General features: G+C 50.6%; 1 protein-coding gene across 6 annotated transcripts; it reads left to right on the top strand.

Moving 5' to 3' along the window:
- Window positions 1–4682: 4682 nt before the first annotated feature.
- On the top strand, window positions 4683–18407 carry ARID5A (AT-rich interaction domain 5A). Of its 6 annotated transcripts, none has more exons than XM_016194928.2 (7): window positions 4683–4775; window positions 13455–13570; window positions 15153–15288; window positions 15537–15589; window positions 15958–16055; window positions 16337–16496; window positions 16812–18407. In XM_016194928.2, the coding sequence occupies exons 1-7, from the start codon at window positions 4772–4774 to the stop codon at window positions 18045–18047; spliced, it is 1803 nt and encodes a 600-aa protein (XP_016050414.1). In that variant the 5' UTR covers window positions 4683–4771; the 3' UTR covers window positions 18048–18407. The 6 variants fall into 6 exon arrangements, with proteins under 6 accessions (XP_016050414.1, XP_060043513.1, XP_060043512.1 ...); XM_060187528.1 differs by lacking the exon at window positions 4683–4775 and adding an exon at window positions 4868–5346; XM_060187529.1 differs by lacking the exon at window positions 13455–13570 and having other exon boundaries at window positions 4731–4775.
- The last annotated feature ends 1416 nt before the right edge of the window (window positions 18408–19823 follow it).

Raw genomic sequence — 19823 nt, 5'->3', positions numbered from 1 at the left:
TCTCTCTCTCTCTCTCTCTCTCTCTCTCTCTATCCCTATATCTGGAAAGAAAAGGTGGGGGAAGCTGGGAAGAGTTTGCCTGAAAAGGCGGAGTCATACAGGCACAAAATCCCAATGAAGCCTTAGTGGCATCATCATCATCTAATACAAACAATAACCTTGGTGATTCTTGTCAGGCTGTCCTGGGCACAGATCCTATAGTTACAGGGAGCAAAGGAGGGTAGTGGTGGGCAGGAGGTGGAGGTATGTGATAAGAGGCTTGAGCAATGGAAGCATTTATGCTTGCTTTTATGGATGCAAATAGAGATATCTTTGCTCTGCAAGATTTATTGGCCCTTGTAAATTACTTTCTAGTGCAAACAGTTGCCTCGGGAGGAAATTAAATTTAGATCAGATTGTTCCCACATTGGCACAGGCAGGTGTTGACTTGCTGAGTCTGTGCACAACAACCTCTGTCTGTAAGAGTGTGCTTGCTCTCTGCCTAGATGGTGGGATGAGCCTATTCCTCTGTGGATTAAGCCCTTGCTTTGTGATACTGTGAGTTTTGACTGAGTTCCTTGTTAATAGGAATATCCAGTCCAGGAGGGAGAGGTTGGCCTATACTGTGACCCTGAGGGCAATATGTAGGCCTCCATTCTGAATGTGAGATCTTTCTAGAATGGGTAAAAGTGCAATGATGGCATCCCATTGCTGCATCTGCCACCACAATCTCTGTTCTCCAGGAAAGCTTATAAATAGAGAAGTAAAGTATACTAGCAAAATCATCTTTATAGCCATTGTTCTGGGCAGTTATTACCTAGTCTCAATGATGTGTCTGCTACTGAACCTACAGGCACCAATCCTCACAAACTAGCCTATTATGAAGTAAACAAGGAAATCCAGTGCTGTTCCACTAAGTCTAGACAGCTCTCCTATCCCAGAGCCAAGGAGTAAGGACCAGTGTTTCAGGATCACCAACCCACAGCCCATTTGTTTAGGGTAACAGGTGGGCAGTAATGAATGCAAATAGGGTTGATGGGGGGCCTGAGTCTGAGGATTCTTTAAGGATCTTTATTTTTAGTCTGTGCTCTACTCCAGAATTCCAAGCCTCAGTTCCAGTGCCCTGCTGGATATCTGGGTGTCCCACTCCTTCCATTTCTTTCTCCTTATATTCTCTCTTTCTTGGGTCATACTCCTTGATTCTGCTAACAGCCCTTTGAAGACGTGACTGAGGGCAAAGCATAAGGAGACCATCTCTGGAGTCCCAAGGCCTGAGTTTAGCTCTAGTTCCACTACTTGTTAGATATGTTACTTGAGAGAATTAACCTCCCAGAACCTTATTTTGTCTTACAAAATCTGGACAGTGATTATGCAAAGTGTAGAGGTATTGTATTATACACATATGTAAAGCCAATTAACAAAAAATGTCTATTGTGTGTTAGGAGCAAGTTCAAAGTCTTACTAGTCCCATTCTGAACTTGGGCTTAAAAAAAAAACTGGGGGGCTAGGTAGTAGGGTACCTAGTTAAGCACACACATTACAGTGTGCAAGGACCCGGGTTCAGGCCCCTAATCCCCACCTGCAGAGGGAAAGCTTCATGAGTGGTGAAGCACGACTGCAGGTGTCTCTCTGTCTCTTTCCCTCTCTATCACCCCTCCCCTTTCAATTTCTTTCTGTCTCTATCCAATAATAATAAATATAAATAAAAATATTTTTAAGAAACCCTGGCAAATACACATAACATAAAATCGACCATTTTAATGATTTTAAGTGGACAGACCAATGACATTAAGTATTTCATATTCTTGTATGATCACCATCACTGTCCATTACCAGAATTTTTTTCCTCTTATGAAACTGAAACTCTGGACCAGAAAGATAGCACAGTGTTTGTGCAAAAGATTCTCATACCTTAGACTCTGAAGTCCAATGCCTAGAATTTCCATAAGCCAGAGCAAAGAAGTGCTCTGGCTAATAATGATAATGATAATGATAATGATAATGATAATGATAATGATAATGATAATGAAACTCTGTATGTATAAACTACGAACTGTGTTTCCTACTCCTCACAATCGCAGATAACCATCACTCTACTTTCTTTTTTTGTGAATTTAACTACAAGTACCTCATATAAGTAGACTGATGTGATATTTATCCTTATTTGTGGAATTGGGGCTCTCATATACAGTATCTCAGTGCCCTGTGTTGATTTTTTTTTTCAGATAGAGAGAGCTCAGTCCCCACCACACTGAAAAGCTTCTGTCTCTCTATAAATTTCTGTGCATATTTCTAACTGAAAAAGTCAGCCAATAATAGTGAAACCCCTATGACAACAATAAACATCAATCTTATGCTCCTGCTGGTGGCACACCTGGTTGAGCACACATGCTACAGTAAGCAAAGACCTACAGATGGAAGCTTCACAAGTAGTGAAGCAGAGCTGTAAGTGTCTCTCTTTCTCTCTCCCTCCCTTTACCGCCTTTCTCTCTTGATTTTTTCTTGGGAGAAATGGCACTGTGATAGAACACAGGGCTGTAAACATGAGGTCCTGAGTTCGATCCCTAGCACTGCATAAACCAGAGTGATATTGCCTCTCAATCCTTCTCTCATTCTCTCTCTCTGTCTTGACAGGTGGAGGGGGCGGTTTACAGCATCGCAGCTTCCTTCGATGAGGTGAGAGTTGGGTCAAAGCCTAGACTGCTCACATTACAAAGAAGCATGCTATTCAAGTGAGCTATTTTGCCAATCTTCTCTCTCTCTCTCTCTCTCTCTCTCTCTCTTTCTCTCTTTCTTTCCTTCTTTCTTTCTCTTTCAACAAAGCACAACTCAGCACTAATTTATGGTGGTGCCAGGGATTGAATCTGGAGCCTTGGAATCTCAGGCATGAAGGTCTTCTTTGCATAACCATTATACTACCTCCTCAGGCTTTCTTTTTCTTTTAAAAGAAGAAAATTCTGACACATACCACAACATGATGAGCCCCAAGACATTAAGATAACTGAAATAAACTGGATACAAAAAGACAAATATTGGGTTGAAGAGATAGCTCACCTGATAGATCATGTAACTATACAAGGAGGCCCAGTTCAAACCCTGGCACCACATGTGAAGTGTGTTGTGATTTTTTTTCCTGTTTATCTCAATCTCTATATCTAAGATTTATTAATTTTTTAAATATTTATTTATTGGATAGAGACAGAGAGAAAAATGAGAGGGGAGGGGGGAGGTAGGAAAAAAAAAGAGACACCTGTAGCCCTCCTTCACCACTCGTGAAGCTTTCCCCCTGCAGGTGGGGACCAGGGACTTGAACCTGGATCCTTGGGCACTGTAATGTGTGTACCACCACCTGGTCCCTAAATTATTATTCCTCTGTATGTACATATCACAGTTTAACCATTCATCCACCAGTTGATACATGAGTTGCTTCCACTTTTTTTTTTTTTCCTCCTCCTCCAGGGTTATTGCTGGGCTCGGTGCCTGCACCATGAATCCACCGCTCCTGGAGGCCATTTTTCCCCCTTTTGTTGCCCTTGTTGTAGCTTCGTTGTGGTTATTATTATTGCCCTTGTTGACACAATTCGTTGTTGGATAGGACAGAGAGAAATGGAGAGAGGAGGGGAAGACAGAGAAGGGGAGAGAAAGATAGACACCTGCAGACCTGCTTCACCGCCTGTGAAGCGACTCCTCTGCAGGTGGGGAGCCGGGGGCTCGAACCGGGATCCCTACGCCGGTCCCTGTGCTTTGCGCCACATGCGCTTAACCCACTGCGCCACCGCCCGACCCCCTCCACTTTTTAACTATTGTGAATAATGCCAAAAGACTTCGGGATGTCAAAGTCAAGCCTCAGTTTCCTCCTCTGTGACTCGTCACTCCTTCCACTAGCAGAATCCCAGCTGTGGCTGGTTCGGCTTCTCCTCCTCAGGCCCCTGCTCCATCCAAAGCCTCATTATCAACTCACTTGGATGTTCCCTCTTTGAACTGTTCACCTTGTAGTTAGCACTTTCTATCTTTGTGTATTGCAAGTTGAAATATGTCCATAAAGCTATTCCAGTCAATCAAAAGCATTTTTCTTTTTTTTTAAGTATTTATTTATTTATTTATGAGAAAAATAGGAGGAGAGAAAGAACCAGACGTCACTCTGGTCCATGTGCTGCCGGGGATTGAATTTTGAGACCTCAAGCTTGAGAGTTCAACGTCTTTCCACTGCGCAATCTCCCTGACCCTTCAGAAGCATTTTTCTAGATCTATGTAAGCCCTACTACACTGTAGGCAAGCAAGGAAGTTTTTTCATTTATTTATTTTTATTCTTGTAAGAGAAGGAGAGGGCGTCCTCAGAGCACAGCTCAGCTCTGGCATATGCCCTGGGAATAAAACCTGGGAACTCACGCAAGCTGAGTCCTGTGCTCTGTCTCTGGGTTATCTCCCTGCTCTCTAGGAGGATTTTTCCAACACTTTATAATTTTTTTATTCTGGAGGCAAAAGGAAGCACCTGGTTCCCAGGTGTCCTCTTTCAGATAAGAGCTGTAAGAGTAGCCCTTAGTCTTTAAGTTGGGGTCTTTAAGTTGGGGTGGTGGAGTACAGACTACAACTCCCAGAGTTCCTCGAACTCCAGGAGGTGGTTCTTGCCCCCGCCCGGAAGAATCCAGTTAACCAATAAAATCCCGAAGCGGGGCGGGGGCGGAGCCCTAGCGGGGCGGAGCTGCGGGGCGGCGCCGGCGAGCGGAGCCGCGGGTCAGTAGCGCGGAAAGCGCGGGGTTGGCACAGCTGCGAGCGAGGAGGGTCTCGGGCCATGGGTAAGCGGCCGGGTCGGGGCCCCGGGCCTCGCAGGGAGGGCGAGAGAGCGGCGCCCCATCGCCCCCGGCCCGGGACGGTCGGTGTCACTTTGGGGGGCGGCGCGGGGCCCCAGGGCCACTCGGGGTCTCGGGCGCACGAGACCCGGCGGGAGCTGGGGCGCTGCGCCCATCGCCCCGCGCTGAGGGGGAGGCGGGGCGGCGGGTTGTCGGTCTTCGCTCTGCGGAAAACGGAAAGACGAAAAGTTTTGGCGGCCAGGGGCTTCCCGGGCGTTTATCTCGAAACTCTTTTGCGTTGTCTCTTCACTGAAATTCACCAAGTCCTGTACCGTTGTGTCGGCCCACTTCCTGCTGCGGTTTCAATCTCGAGCTGGTCTCAGCTCATTTGTTGTGACAGCTGTCAGCCGCAGTGTCATCCCGGCGCTTCTCAGAAGCCCGGGAGGATGGAGCGCGGACGCGGGGCGCGCGGGTTTCCTGAAAGTGCCTCTGCGCGGGTTTTGAAGAACTTGCTCGATGCACTTTGAAGAATCGGCTGTTGCTCTTTCTGTCGAGGGCTCTGCTGAGTCTCCCACAGGTACCTGCTTCTAGCCCCCCACCCCACCCTCCATCCTTGCTCTCAGGGCCGTCGTGTGTGTTTTTGGTGCTGCTTCTCTGGCCTCTCTTCTAGTCTCCTGTCCCTGTCCCTCGCCTCCAGCAGGGGAAAAAACAAATCGCTTCTACTTGGTTCTGTTCTGTCTTTCACCTCCCCAGAAGGGATGGGGTGGCGGCCTGGGGTGATGGAGAGAGAGAAGCGCCTGCACCGAGGGCCGGCTACTGATGCGATGGGGGTGGAAGAGGGTGTCCGCTGGGCGCCGGAGCCAGAAGTCTGGAGGCTTTGCATTGATCAGGCCCTACAGCCGCTTGGTTTTTTTTCGGAGTCGTTGGCTGACCAGGAGGCCGGTAGGTAGCAGGTGCCTCTCCCCCCTCACCCCCACCCCCACCCCCACCAGCATCGTGGGCACAGTAGGGAGGTCTGTGCCTACAGCCTGAGCCATGAAGGGGGAAGGGGTGTTGCAGCGAGCAGCCTGGGACACCCCCCCCCCCCAGCCGTAGTTCCAACTACCCCTCCAAAAGCTGGGGACCAGAACTTGGAGGAACAGTAGAAAGGGCCGTGGAGAAACAGCCACCACCACCCCCCCACCCCCCCACACACACACTTTATGATCTGGAGTCTGAGAAATGAGATTTTAGAGACCAGCCCTGGTCTGGCAGTGAGGAAGGGGTGGGCACTCAGGACCCCACCCTGTCTCCTTTATTCTGGTCACTCCTTGCCCTGGTCAGCCTCTTTAGACCAGCTTCCAGCAGAGGTGTCTAGGATAGGAATGGAAAAACTGAACCCCTTCCCTTGCAGGGGTCCTCTTGTGCCACATCTTGAACAAGTCACTTAAATGCCTCTGGTTCGGATTTCTCTATGGAGTGGGAACACAAAGTGTAGTTCATGAGAAGATAGGAAGCAGTCCATAGATGCAGCGATTACTGATACTGTCAGTATCGCCCAGACTTGGAGGGGAGGGCACTGGGGATTCAACTCTATCCTGGAATGGGATCTTCTAGGACACCCAGAATTGATGAGAGGGGGACAAGAGTCCCAGAGAGGCCTAGAAGTCTGTAGTCTTCACATCTGGTGCCTCCGTACCCACTACCCTCACTTTAATGCTGGCTGCTTCCAAACCCGGTGCCCCTCACCTTGCAGCCAAGACACTGAGGCAGGGCTGGGGCAGGAACTGCACCCGGGGCCATCAGGGGATCCCATGTCCAGCTGCTCTGCCTGACTATGGACAGAAGTGAAGGTCTTTGTTGGGCTCCACTCCACAAACCGCCCTCTGGACTGGGAGCACCACATAGAGTCTCCGCCTGGCAGCGGACTCCTGGGAGGCTGAGTGGACAGCCGCTTCAAAGGCTGTCTTTGTTTCAGTCTAAGAGAAACTTAAGCCAGCAACCTCAGGCCAACCTCAGGCGAGGGGGTGGGGCTGTGTCTGGTTGTTGTTGAGGCTGCTTGTTAGCATTATTGTCATAATTGACGCATTGCTCCCAGTGGGTGACTTTTCATGAAAGGAAGTGTTGCTTCCTTCCCGTCACACCATGAGTGGGGCAGGGAGGGAGGGGGGAGGAGGGGGCAGAGACACTCTACTTGAGCCCACAGCCCCAGCTGCTCTCTGGGCACAGGAGTTATGTGCAGTTGCTTGTACAGCATCCACGTGGCTGGCATTTCTGGAGGCCCTGTGCTGTGAACGCACCCCTCTGAACTGTGAGACACAGTGGGGAAGTAGGAGAGTCCAAACAAAGATCTCACCCAGGAGGGCACACTTGCCTGTGTTTGGTGGGGGGAGTTGTTCCTTTCTCTTTACTCTGTTTGAAACATTGGGCCCATGGAGTCTAGCATGCCCATTTTATACATGAGGCAACATGTACAGAAGCAGCTGCCAACTTTGTAGAAGACGTACCTGTATGGTACCCACTCTCATATGATGCAGCTTGTCATCTGGTAGGACGGGCTTTACTACTCTCAGATCAAAAGAAAAGCAGAGGGGGGAGACACCACAGCACCAAAGCTTCCTGCAGTGCTATAGTACTCCCATGTGGTGTACTGAGGGCTCGAACCTGGGTTGCACACATGGCAAAGCAGGCACGCTCCGTGGTGAGCTATCTTGAGGGCTTACAGGGAAAGGCTTTTGTCAACAAATTAAAGAGCTGATATGGGGCCAGGCAGCAGTGCACCTGGTTAAGTGCACACATTACAGTGCACAAGGACCCACATTCAAGCCCTGGTCTTCACCTGCAGGGGGAAAGCTTTATAAATGGTGAAGCAGGGCTGTAGGTGTCTCTCTGTCTCTTTCCCTCTCTATCTGCTGCCTCTCAGTTTCTCTCTGTCTCTATCCAATAATAAAAATAAATAATGAAAAAGAGCTGATATGATGAAAAACTGCATACCTACTCAGGGAACGTGAGCAAGTGTGTCCCCTCTGAGCACAGGTAAGGAATTCAGGGCCTCCCTACCCCCATATAAACAAGCAAACAAAAAACAGAGTTGAGTGCCTTGAGGCAGTTAGACCCTTCTGGTTCTGAGTCCCAACTTTGCTGCTAGTAAGCTGTGCCTCCTCAGAGAAACCATTGAGCCCTTCTGAACCTCAGATAATATAACTAGGAGGGGAAAAAAGTGGGAGGAGGGGACCCGGTGAATAAAATAAAAAAAAAAAAACTCAATGAGTATGAAGAAGTCTAGGCCAAGGCTTAGCAGCACACTGGTTTGAGGTGGTGAAGTGTTTGGTGTGCAAAAGGAAGAAGGGGGTAGGAACTATACTTTAGAGAGCACCCTCTTTTGGAGTTCGTGACTGAAACTAACCTTTTCGCTGCTGTGGTTTTAGCAATTCAACTTGACTGTAACATGAGCTGTGGAGTGGAACAGAAACCAGATTACTAACACAGGATGGGCTGGAGCAATTCTTTTGTCCAGCACCCTCTCATGCCCAGTCACTGTGCAGTGAGGAACTGGGACCCAGGGCTTTTCTTCTCACCTTAGCCATCTGCCTCCCTCAGTCCTCTTCCTCCCAGTGAGTGAGAAGACAGGCTGTGGAGAGAAGGTCTGCTGTCCATTATCAAACCTCTTTTCACACTGTTATGTAGTGGCACAAAACAGAAGGCAATGCACAGGACCATAAAGAGAGATGTCTGAAAACTACCGAGGAAAGCCTAAACCACTGGAGATTTGTGGTCCTAAGAAGGAAGATGAATTAGCATAAAGATGTTACTTAAACCTCGAAGTAATTTCCAAGTTGAAATACAATTCCATCAAAACCCCAAAGGCATTTTATTTATTTACTTCGTTTTATGGAGCTGGGGCCTCATACATGTGTGGTTTTACTGCACTTGGGCTGACATGTTCTTTTTTTAAAGACTTATTTAATTACTCATTAGTGAGGAGGAAAAGAGCCAGAGCATCAGTCTGGCACATTTGACACCAGGGGATTGAACACGATGAAAGTCCAGTGCTCTACCCACCGCACAACCTCCCTGATTTTTTTCTCTTAAACATTTTTTTTAAAATGTATTTCATATTAAATAGAAGAAGCCAGATAACCACTGTGGTACATGCAGTGTCAGGTCTTGAACCAGGGCTCCATCACAAGAGTCCTGTGTTTTACCAGTTGAGCTATCTCTTCAGTGTTGAGGTTGACTTTTTCATTCAGACAGAGCACCAGGGTGTCCCCAGGGCCACAGTACTGCCATGTGGTGCCAGGGTTTGAACTAGGTCTGTGAGCACCGCAAGGCATGAGCCTACCGTGAGCCATCTCGCTGCCCTTCTCTTTTCCTGCCAGGGCTTCAATGGGACTTCACACCAGTGCAAGTCCACTCACTCCTCCTGGGAGATTTCTTTCTTCCTTCCTTCCTTTATTCCTTTCTCTCTAGATATCTTCCAGATATCTCTAGGGAGAAAAACAAAGACAGGACAGACATCTCAGCATTGCCCCATGAAGCTTCCCCTTCGCATGGTGCTCCCATGTGGTGGCCAGGAGTTCAAACCCTGGGCCTCACACATGGTAATGTGTCCTTTACCATGTGAGCTATCTCCCAGCCCCTGACCCTTTTATTTACCTTTTTTTTTTTAATGGGAATGTGACAAATTTATCCTAAAGTTCAGATGAAACTTTTAAAACTTAAAAGGAAGAGTAGTGATGGGGGGGGGCTTGCCTTTTGAATAGTAAGTTTTTCTACAAAATTCCACAAATTAAAACAGTATGCATGAAGCCCAGTATACCACAGGAAAAGGTATTCCTCGGGTCGGGCGGTAGCACAGCGGGTTAAGTGCACGTGGCATAAAACGCAAGGACCAGCATAAGGATCCTGGTTCAAGCCCCCGGTTCCCCACCTGCAGGGGAGTTGCTTCAGAGGTGGTGAAACAGGTCTGCAGGTGTCTGTCTTTCTCTTCCCTTCTCTGACTTCCCCTCCTCTCTCCATTTCTCTCTGTCCTATTCAACAACAACATCAATAAAAACAACAACAACAACAAAAAAAGGTATTCCTCACAGGCCTTTAGAATGAGGGAAAAGGGGCCAGGTGGTGGCGCACCTGGTTGAGCACATATTATAATGACTTGCATATGAGCCCCCAGTCCCCACCTGTAGGGGAAAAGCTTTACAAGTAGTGAAGCAATGTTGCAGGTGTCTCTCTTTCTCCCTCTCTATAACCCCCTTCCATTTGGATTTCTGGCTGTCTCCAATAAATAAATAAAGATAGTAAAAATTAAAAAAAATAGAATGAGGGGGAAGTAGCACTTGATATCACAGGGGGTAGAGTTCACTGAATCAGTACTGGAACTACCTAACCAATGGGGGCAGGGGATAGATCTCTGGCTTATACTGTGTAAATTTCAGATATGTCTCAAGTAAACAGTGACACAGTAATCACCATCACTGATATCAGTCTCTGAATGGAAACAGTGGTGTTTGAATGACATTCTTTTAACGAGTAGAGGTTCCCTTTTAGTGATCGGATTGACCTCCTTCATTACAATGTGTTATCTAAGACCTTGTGATCAGAGGGAAGCAAGTTAGTAATTCGGTGGCTCTTTGGCAGCAGCAGCAGCAATCACAGTCACTTCTGCCTGGATGGTTGGTCCAGAAGCCCCTTCCTTCCCTCTAGAATCAGAGAGATTCCATCCTCCATCCTAGACTGTGCATTAGGAGATGTGGCAGGCGGGAGTAGATAGCATAATGGTTATGCAAAGAGACTCTCATGCCTGAGGCTCCAAAGTCTCAGGTTCGATCCCCTGTACCACCATAAGCCAGAGCTAAGCAGTGCTGTGGTAAAATAAATAAATAAATAAATAAATATAACAAATAAATATAAAATAAAATATAAACATATGTAAGAAAAAAAAGGAAATGTGGCAGTTAAAGCTTGGCAGATCAAAGGATTTACCTATCCCTTATGCAGAAGCTTTCAAACTTTGTATTTATTTATTTTCAGCAGAACTCATTGGAGCCTTAATATTTAGGGAAGGGAGAGATTAGGGCAACCAGGAGCAGGACCGAGGGACCCTGGAGAGAGAGGGAGAGGATCTCCCCGTCTTTCATCTAAGAGTGAAGAAGTGGGGCGCTGCAGCACATAGAACATGGTGGTTGAGTTCATCTGGGGACTCAGTGAGACACAGATAAAGCGAGTGTTTGCCTTTGTGTCTCTAGGCAAGAACTCTACTCCTTTTCCTGTCAGGGGTTGAACAGCTCACATTGATGACCTCCTTTCCAGGTAACCTGAGTGTCCACTCCAGGAGAATTTCCCTCAATGCAACCCAGGTAGAGCTCACAAACTCTAGAACTGGTCAGCAGGAATGAGGACACACTGACCAGCCAGCTCTCAACCCCTCTGGGATTCCCTTGGGGAGCTTAAAATCCTGGTGCACCTTGGAAGACCTGAAAATCAAACTGGGAGTTGGGGGGCAGGGGGCAGTGCATTGATAATGCTCCCAGGGAGGTTCTAAGGGGGCGTAGTCTGACCACCTTATTTTTCTGAGGTTCAAAGGCAGCGACTTGCTGGGTCATATAGCACGTTTGCAGGAGGGTTCCTGTGAGAAGCCTTGGCTACAGGAACAGATGGAGAGGATCCTCAAATGCCTAGGACCCAAGACAGAAGGTATACAGAGGATACCTCTACTCAGAAGGGAGAGAAGACATGAGAGTGAATCAGTGAGGACATGAGGGGAAGAGAAACGCTGGTAGAGCAGCTGTGCTGATGGTCTAGAAGACACGAGGAATTCCTAGCAAATCCCCATTTCACAGATGAAGGCAGAGTCACCCATGGGCTTGGTAGAAAAAGCACCATTCTGGAGGTGGGTGGGGGGGGGGCACAGTTGTTAGCACCAGGTATCTCTAGAGGTTAACTTTGTCTCAAATGATTAGGAGTCAGCTCTGCCATCTATGATGGCCCATTTGTTTCAGTCTTTTTTTGGTTTCATGTTGTGCTGGGGACCAAGCCCAGGGCCTCCTACATACAAGGTACACACTCTACCTCCTCAGCCCCAGAATCTTTTGCTCTTGGAGTGATTTCTCTTCCATACTGATTTGGACTCCTCGCTAAGGCTTTGCAAGTGTTGGTAACAGCCACACCGCCCACAGTGGTGGCGAAGCTAGGCCACTGCACTGGCACTCAGACCCACCTTGTTTTGAATCCTGGTCCCCCAGAAAGACAAGCATTGGAACCTCTTTGGGTTCAGTTTTCCTCTCTTTAAAATGGGGTTCCACCTGGAACTAACAGAGAGAACACATGTGAAAGAGCCAGGAACATGGAGCCGAAGAAGCATGAGTAATTATGGGCGTAGTGGTATGTGTTAACCACCAAAAAAGACCCTCTCCAGTGTCAAAGATTCAAACACCACTTCAGTCTAGTCTCGTGGGTCATTTTGGGATCCATCTGTTGTTAAGGAGATTCTTTTTGTATCAGGGATTTCCTGAGTTGAAACAAATGAGGACTAAAAAATAATTCCTATTATACTAACAAAAATGGAGGAATAAATAGAGAAAGAAAAAGAAAAGAAGGGAGGGAAGAAGAAAGGAAGATGGAAGGATGGCTAGCTGGCAAAAAACCACGGGCTCCTAGTCTTTGATCTGAGATCAGGTACAGAGGCAGTTTCCCATGTGTGCATGTGTATTTATTTAATGCAAAAGCAAAAAAACAAAAACAGCATATGCAATGCGAAGGATCAAACTCAGGTCAGGACTCTGTGCCTGCAAGTCAGGGTTTCTATCCACTGTGCCACCCCCCCCCCCCCAGGCCACATCTGGTTGTTTTCCACAATGTCAAGGGGTTGTGTTTTGCAGCTGTCATCGTCATTCATCAGTGCCCTGAGAGCCCACCGGTCTTCCATGCCTTCTGTGCATGGTTTTGAAGGCTCACTCATGCTGACTTACCTGGGACCCACTGTGTGTGGGTGCTGTGATGCCTCACCCTTTGTCAGGAGCCAGGACAGGCCCGGATGTGGGTCCGGACAGCCAAGAGTAGCTGGCTAGAGGGTGGCTAGAGAGGAAGGAGCGCTGTGATTAGCTGGGAGCTGGGAAGGGCTGCCCGTGTGCAGCGAGGGCCAGGACGCTGGCAGGCCAGGGCAGAGTGGGGCCTAACTTGAGGCAGAGCTCTGTAGGTGCTGGGGGGAGGTCTGATGCTTCACAAACAGGAACTTGTTTTTCTCTTTGTCCTTGGAGCATCTATGGGCTAGGAACCCTCTTCCCCCACCCCCACCCCTACTATAGTGCTTTGGGAGCCCATAAAATATGGGACCCCAGGAGCTCCCCAAATTCAGCTGAACAACTGAAAAAAAAAGCTTTCTGCCTAAATGGGGGACATGTTTTGGAAATGATTTCCTTGAGTACCATGGCCCCCAACCCCAACTTGGCCTCAAAGTGCTTTAAGTTTTCCCCTCCAAAGAGGAGGGTATACAGAGCAGCCAAGAAGAGCCCGTAAGTACATGACAAGTGCCAGCCTGCCTGTGACCACTGGGCAGTGGACATGTTGTGAAGGAAAAGGGGGGACCCCCTCTTGATCTGTTCAGATGGAGAGCTTGTCACCTTTCCCAGGAGACCTCTCCTCACCCCCTGTCCCTTTCTGCATCTCATGTGTTCTATCCCTCCCCTCCCCTTCTTTCTTTCCTTACAGCACCTCCTGTCAAAGGGAAAAGGAAACAGCCAGAGGGGGGTGACCCACTAGACCCACCTGTGTCCCCTAAACCTGATGGTGAACAGAGCAGGAGCCAAAGCCCCATCCAGCTGGAGGTGAGTCGGGTGATCCCCTGGGGACTACCCCCACCCCAGCCTGTGCACAGCCCTCCCGGGTGAGCTTCGAGACTCCCCAGGCTGGCAGGAGGGGGACATTTGTCAGGAGAGAGGCCCAGCCCCACTGTCTCAGGCCCCACTGGGCGGTGTGGGAGTGGGGTTGGGTAGGCAAGATTCAACAACACCTATGACTTTGTTTTCATAGCAGAGCCCTAATCTAGAAAACAGACAAAAGCACTATTCTGTGACGCAACACTAGATTTACAGCCATCCACTCATCCAGACTTATCACATGGATATTAAAGCCACTTTGAGATCAGTGAGGCTGTTTTGTCCAGCACAGTGGAATACAGGGGCCAGAGGGTGAGCAGTCAGCCTTAGCACCTATTCATCTTGGTCTTTTGCTCAGTGCCACAGTTTGGAATAGAATTCCTGACTTGTGTAGAAAGGAAACAGGTTGCAAATGGTTACAGTGTTTCACAGTTGTCTGAAATCAGGAAGGGGGACTAAAAAGCAGACTCTCCAGGGGCAGCAGTGGGAGAACCTTCACTAAGACCTACATGCAATAGCTACTTGACCTCTCCTGCAAGTTAAACTTCTCTGAGGGGACATGTGACTGTATGTGTTGATTAGCAGGGAGTTTTGATAAGTAAGAAATATGGAAATGGCACTTGAATTAGATTTTTTTTTTTCCCCAGAGCACTGCACAGCTCAAGCTTATGATGGGGGATTGAATTTGGGATTTCTGGTGCCTCAGGCACCAAAGCTTTTTGCATAACCATTATACTATCTCCTCCACCCTGAGTCAGATATTTTAAGTGAGGGCTGTCTGCATTAGGATCTGTGTTCCTGGCCTCAATAATTTACTTTCTCAGTGTTTGGGGCCTCCCTAGCCAGGACCTAAAAGCTGTTTTTAGAACTTTTGGTCTAAGCCCTGCAATACCTATCTGTCCTGAGCCACAGCTAGATGCTATTTATCAGCAGAAATTGCCCCTCTCAGAATGGAAGCCAGAAGTCCTTGTGCATCTGCCAGTGTGCCTCTAGAAGCCTCGAATAGGGCTTCACCTCTCTGAATTCGGCGAGCAGGCTGGGGGTCAAAGAGACAGACTACTAGGGCAAAGGCCTGATGGACACAGGACCTGTGGAGTGGCCCCATGGTGCCAGGAAGCACCAGATCCCTCTGTTCCTTCAGTTTTGAGCTCAGGGACCAGCCAGCCTCCAGGAACTCACAGTCTGGGAGAGAAGCTAAGACAGATCTAACAACCCAGCACAGGATGGAAAAGTGACCTGAGTTGGAGAGAGGCCTGCAGAAGGTGCAGAGCTGCTCGCCAGGCTTCTGTGCACCTTAGCTAAATGAATGAGGGTCCGGGGCACTAAGAACAGACACTGTACTTTTTGGGCCCCAGGAACAACCACTGTCGTCCAGAGCAGTAGGTGGGCTGCTGGAAGCCTGTTCCCTCCTATGTGAGTCTGGGGCTGGAGGCCAGGTACCTCACTCCTCCTCAACCGTCAGTGATCTCCGCCTGTCCCCAGCCAAACATCAACTGGGGGCTCATCCTGGTGCCTCCTGTTCTTTCCCCAGGACTCCCCCGAGACAGGCGGGGAGCGGGAGGAGCAGGAGCGGGAGGAGGAACAGGCCTTCCTGGTCAGCCTCTACAAGTTCATGAAGGAGCGACACACGCCCATCGAGAGGGTGCCCCATCTCGGCTTCAAGCAGAGTGCGTCCCTGGGGTGCAGGCAGGGAGGGGGGGCCCAGCAGGGGACCCCACCAAGGCAGGGCATTGGGCAGGCACCTCCACTCAGGCGACCCTGGTCACTGCCAGTCCTAAGGGGTTGTCTCCTGCAGACACAGAGCTGGCAAGGGGTGGGGCAGGGTTTCCTTCTCTCTCATCACTGGACCCCCAAGGGCTGCTGGTGCCCTCCCTCCCACAGAGACTGACTGCGGCTGGCCTTCTCTTTCCTCCAGTTAACCTGTGGAAGATCTACAAGGCCGTGGAGAAGCTGGGTGCCTATGAGCTGGTAAGGATGACCCCTCTGAGTGTCTGAGGTCCTGCACATTTTGGAAAGGGAGTGGGGAGGAGGGTGGAGAACACTAGAGCTGTCCTCGCCTCTAGACAGAAGGAAGAGGCAGGTTCCCAAATTTAGCACCTCTCCTGGCTCTCCTGTGCAGGGGAGGAGGGGCTGCCTTCTCGCTGGTACTTTGCTGCCCGAAGCAAGTTTTCCTCTTTCCCCATCTGTTCCACCCTGCCCTCACTCAGAAAGCTGCTTGGGCCAGCAGACTGGGAGGGAGAACTGGCAGCCTCCCGACCCCACAGCTGGGGAAGCAGCACTGTAGCTTTTGCTGTGGAGGTGTGTGCCAGCCTCACGCTCATGGGGTGTCCTTGCAGGTGACTGGCCGCCGCCTCTGGAAGAACGTGTACGACGAGCTGGGGGGCAGCCCAGGGAGCACCAGCGCCGCCACGTGCACACGCCGCCACTACGAGAGGTAGGCAGGGGTTGCCCCTGAGCACAGTGACCTCCTGCGGGAGCTGAGACAGCTGCAGGGGTGGGAGGTGGGAGTGCAGGTAAACCAGCTGTGTGTGCAGGTGCATCTCAGCCAGTTCAGCCCATAGCCTCCTGCATAAGGAAGACAAGAAGAGCCCTGCGGCTGTGGGTTGTGTGCCCTGGGAGGCAGGGGTGCTGGTGGCTGTGGGGAAGAGCAGGAGGTGCTCCCAGAAGAGGTCCCCAGCCATGGCCTCCTGGTGGACATTCCCGGCTTTTCCTCAGGCTGGTCCTCCCATACGTGCGGCACCTGAAGGGGGAGGATGATAAGCCGTTGCCCCCCTCCAAGCCCAAGAAGCAATACAAGATGACCAAAGATCCTCGGGGGGATGATGGGGCCACAGAGAGGCCGAAGAAAGTCAAGGAAGAGAAGCAGGGAGACCAGGTGAGCTCAGCCTCCCTGTCACCTGCCTCTCCAGCCCTCCTGCTTTGAGGGCAGAGCCTGCGAAGGGGGACTCCAGGGCCTCTTCGATGCTTGTGCAAGCTGTTTTCTACTAGAGGACCCTAAGTGAGGGCCTATGTGGGAGCTGAACTCCGGCGTGGTTCCCATCACCAGAATTTGCACAGAGGTCCTGGAAGGGCTAACAGAGACAGACACCCAGTATCCCTCCCACTCCCTGTGACCCTGCTAACACCAGGGCCCTGGATTAGGATGCATGGCTTATACCCACCCCTGAGGCATAGCTTTCTCTCATTCTAGATGATGCCAGGAAAAATCAAAACAGATGCCGCTGCCACTGACCTGGTCCAGCTTCCCAGCCAGGAGCTCCCTAAGGACAACATAGAAGAGCCAGGCCCAACCTTGGGGTCCTCTTTGCCCTTCTTGGGTGCCACATGCTGCCCTGAGGCCTACAAGCGACTCTTGTCCAGCTTCTACTGCAAAGGGACACATGGCATCATGTCACCACTAGCCAAAAAGAAGCTCCTGGCCCAGGTGAGCAAGGCAGGGGCCTTGCAGTGCCAGGAGGGCTGTTGCCATGGGACAGGAGGTCCTAACAGAGAGCTCCAGGCACCGCCAGCTGTTTGCCATCAAGAGCGTCCCCAGAGCCCAGAACCAGCTGAGATCTCCAGGCACCAGCTGACTCCTCAGGAGGGACTGTCTGCCACCGGGGGCACCCTCAGGGAGGAGGCTCATGTGGGCCCCCGGCCATCAGCCCCCATCTTCACTGGCTGTTTCCATGCCTGCCCCACTGAAGTGCCGAAGCCTATCAGCCAGTACCCCCGGGACTTCTTCCCCAGTCTTAAAAAAGGGGTGCTACCAAGGCCTTCTGGTAATGAGGATGGGCTGCAGGTCAAAGAGCCCCAACTGGTGTGGGGTGGAGATGCCAGTCGTCCTTCTGCGTTTCACAAAGGCAGCTCCAGAAAGGGCAACCTCTACCCTAAGCCCAAAGCCTGCTGGGTATCCCCCATGGCCAAGGTCCCTGCTGAGAGCCCTATGCCCCTCCCCACCTTCCCTACCAACCCAGGCCTCAGTAACAAGCGCAGCCTGGAGGTGGAGGATTTTGCCCATGGTGGCAAAAAACTACGTGCTGTGTCCCCCTATCTTAAGGAGATGGATGCCAAGGAGTGTGGGACTAAACCTGTGGGGCCCAGTTTGGCTGTATCCTGCTTGCTGGGCCCAGCCCTGGGGCCTGCCCTCCCAGAGGCCTACAGGGGCACCATGCTACGCTGCCCACTGAACTTTGCTGGCACCCCAGACCCCTTAAAGGGCCAAGCCACACTTCCCTTCAGCCCCCTGGTCATCCCAGCCTTCCCAGCCCACTTCCTGGCCACCACAGCCCCAGCCCCTGTGGCCACTGGCCTAATGCACTTGCCCCCAGCATCTTTCGACAGTGCCCTCCGCCACAGACTTTGCCCAACCTCGTCTACCTGGCACGTGCCTCCTGCTACAACCTATGCAGCACCCCATTTTTTCCACCTCAACACCAAACTGTAGGTCCAAGCCTTCTGTTAACCTGTGCTGCAGAGGGCCGGAGTGGCCCGAGGTGGAGTCACTGCCTGCAGAACCAGAACAGGGTCTGTCCATTCCCTAGGAGAGCTCAGCACCTGTCTGGGCCACTTGGTACAAACAAGGGAGGCAGAGGGAGAACAGGCTTTGTCTCCTAAGCAGCAAAAGCCCAGTGACTAGGGATCCAGTTGTAGCAAGTCCTTGGGAAAAGGTGCAGGACTGGCAGCTCCAAACTGGAGGCCCCTCCCAACCCCCCAAAGCAGAGGCCAGGGACTGAGGAAGTGGACAGCCGCTGGAGGCATCTAGGCTGCTCGTGGAAAAACTCAATAAAAGACCAATGCAATTTTACTCAGCCTTGAAGTGTGCATGGTGGGAACCTTTACAAGAGTAAAAGAAGCCGGGCTGGCAAAGTAGTTCACTTGGATAGTATGTTGCTTTGTCATGTGTGGGACCTAAGATCAAAGCCATCCACCACCACCACACTGAAGGAAGCTTCTGTGCTGTGGTCTTTCACTCTCTGTATATATATATATATATATATATATATAAATGCAAGAAAAGCTGGTGGAATATAAGGGCAGGGTCAGAGGAGGGGGAGCCAAGAGGAGGGTCCTACTTATCACTCAGATCCAAAGTGAAGTCCAGCCTCTAATCACCCTTCTGTAACCTGGCACATTTGTTCTGGGCTCTCAGTTCCCTTCCTTAATAGAGCCTCTAGATGGCTTAGTGACCTTCCTCATGGTGCAGGTGAGGGTCTGCAGCTCAGAGAGCACTGATGACTTCCCCAGCTCCCCCAGCAGCTAAATGGCAGAGCGTGTATACTCAGGTGTGGCCGCAGTGTTAAGCTAACACCACAGTGCTGTTGGGGGCTGCTGGGATGAGGAGGAAGCCTGAACTGGTCTGCCCTGCTGATAGATGCAGACTTAAGTTCTTACAGAACTAAAGCAGCTAGAGGCACTTGGAGAAAAAGAGGGGAAGGTGGAGCATGATCTTGGCCTGGGCATCAGCATTACTTTGGGTGCAGCTGTCCCCAGCAACTCTGAAATTCTGTAGCCTCATGCCTTTCTTTGTGTAGGTTCTGACTAGGGAGACATGGACCCACTGCCCTGGTTCAAGGGAGGGAGAGCCCCTTTCACAGGCCCACTCCCCACCCTTTCCCAGGCTGCCTCTGCTTAGAAGGCAAACCCCATGGGCTCCTAGAAAGGCAGTGCTGCTGCTGACCATGTGGCTTCCTGGGTGGCAAGCAGGAACCCTCAATCTGCCCCAGAACTCGCCCTGCCCCACACCCTAGGATGTTCACAACCTCAGGGCACGAGGGAGCTATCTTCTGGGACACACAACCTCTACACCCCCTCCCCATTAGTTTACACTGAAGTCACCAGAAAGGATGGCAGCATCTAGACCAGAATGCTTCCAGGGCTGAAACCATCCCAGCCAGCCTCCTGCCTTCACTCCAGGAGCTGTCTGTGTAAGGGGACTCAGACCTACAAGATGGGAGCTGGAGGTGGGGTATCCAGAGGATAGTGGCCAGTTCCCAGCTTCTCTCCAGGGATATGCCGGTTCTGGTAGCTATGTGATTTCCAGCCCCAGATCCCCAACTCCCAACTGTATCCACATGCTGCCCAACTCTGACCCCCTAGTCTCAGTAGTTGTAGGGGCCAGGAGACACTTTCAGGACAGTACTAGTTATGGGGTCAGAGCCCCAGGGTCACAGGGAGGCAAGGGCTACGGGTCATGTGTAGGATCCTGTATGAAATGGAGCCT

This window comes from Erinaceus europaeus, chromosome 3, assembly GCF_950295315.1.
Source record: "Erinaceus europaeus chromosome 3, mEriEur2.1, whole genome shotgun sequence".
NCBI classification, from domain to species: domain Eukaryota; kingdom Metazoa; phylum Chordata; class Mammalia; order Eulipotyphla; family Erinaceidae; genus Erinaceus; species Erinaceus europaeus.
The sequence above is the reverse complement of the archived record's forward strand: the minus strand, read 5'-3'. Positions and strand labels throughout refer to the sequence as shown.

Bases quoted from the DNA above. Each gene is read 5' to 3' on its own strand.
- ARID5A (XM_060187528.1), top strand. From the start codon at position 5,286: ATGCACTTTGAAGAATCGGCTGTTGCTCTTTCTGTCGAGGGCTCTGCT. The intron at 5,347-13,454 runs GTACCTGCTTCT...CTTTCCTTACAG, and splicing joins CTCTGCTGAGTCTCCCACAG to CACCTCCTGTCAAAGGGAAA. The intron at 16,056-16,336 runs GTAGGCAGGGGT...GCTTTTCCTCAG, and splicing joins ACACGCCGCCACTACGAGAG to GCTGGTCCTCCCATACGTGC.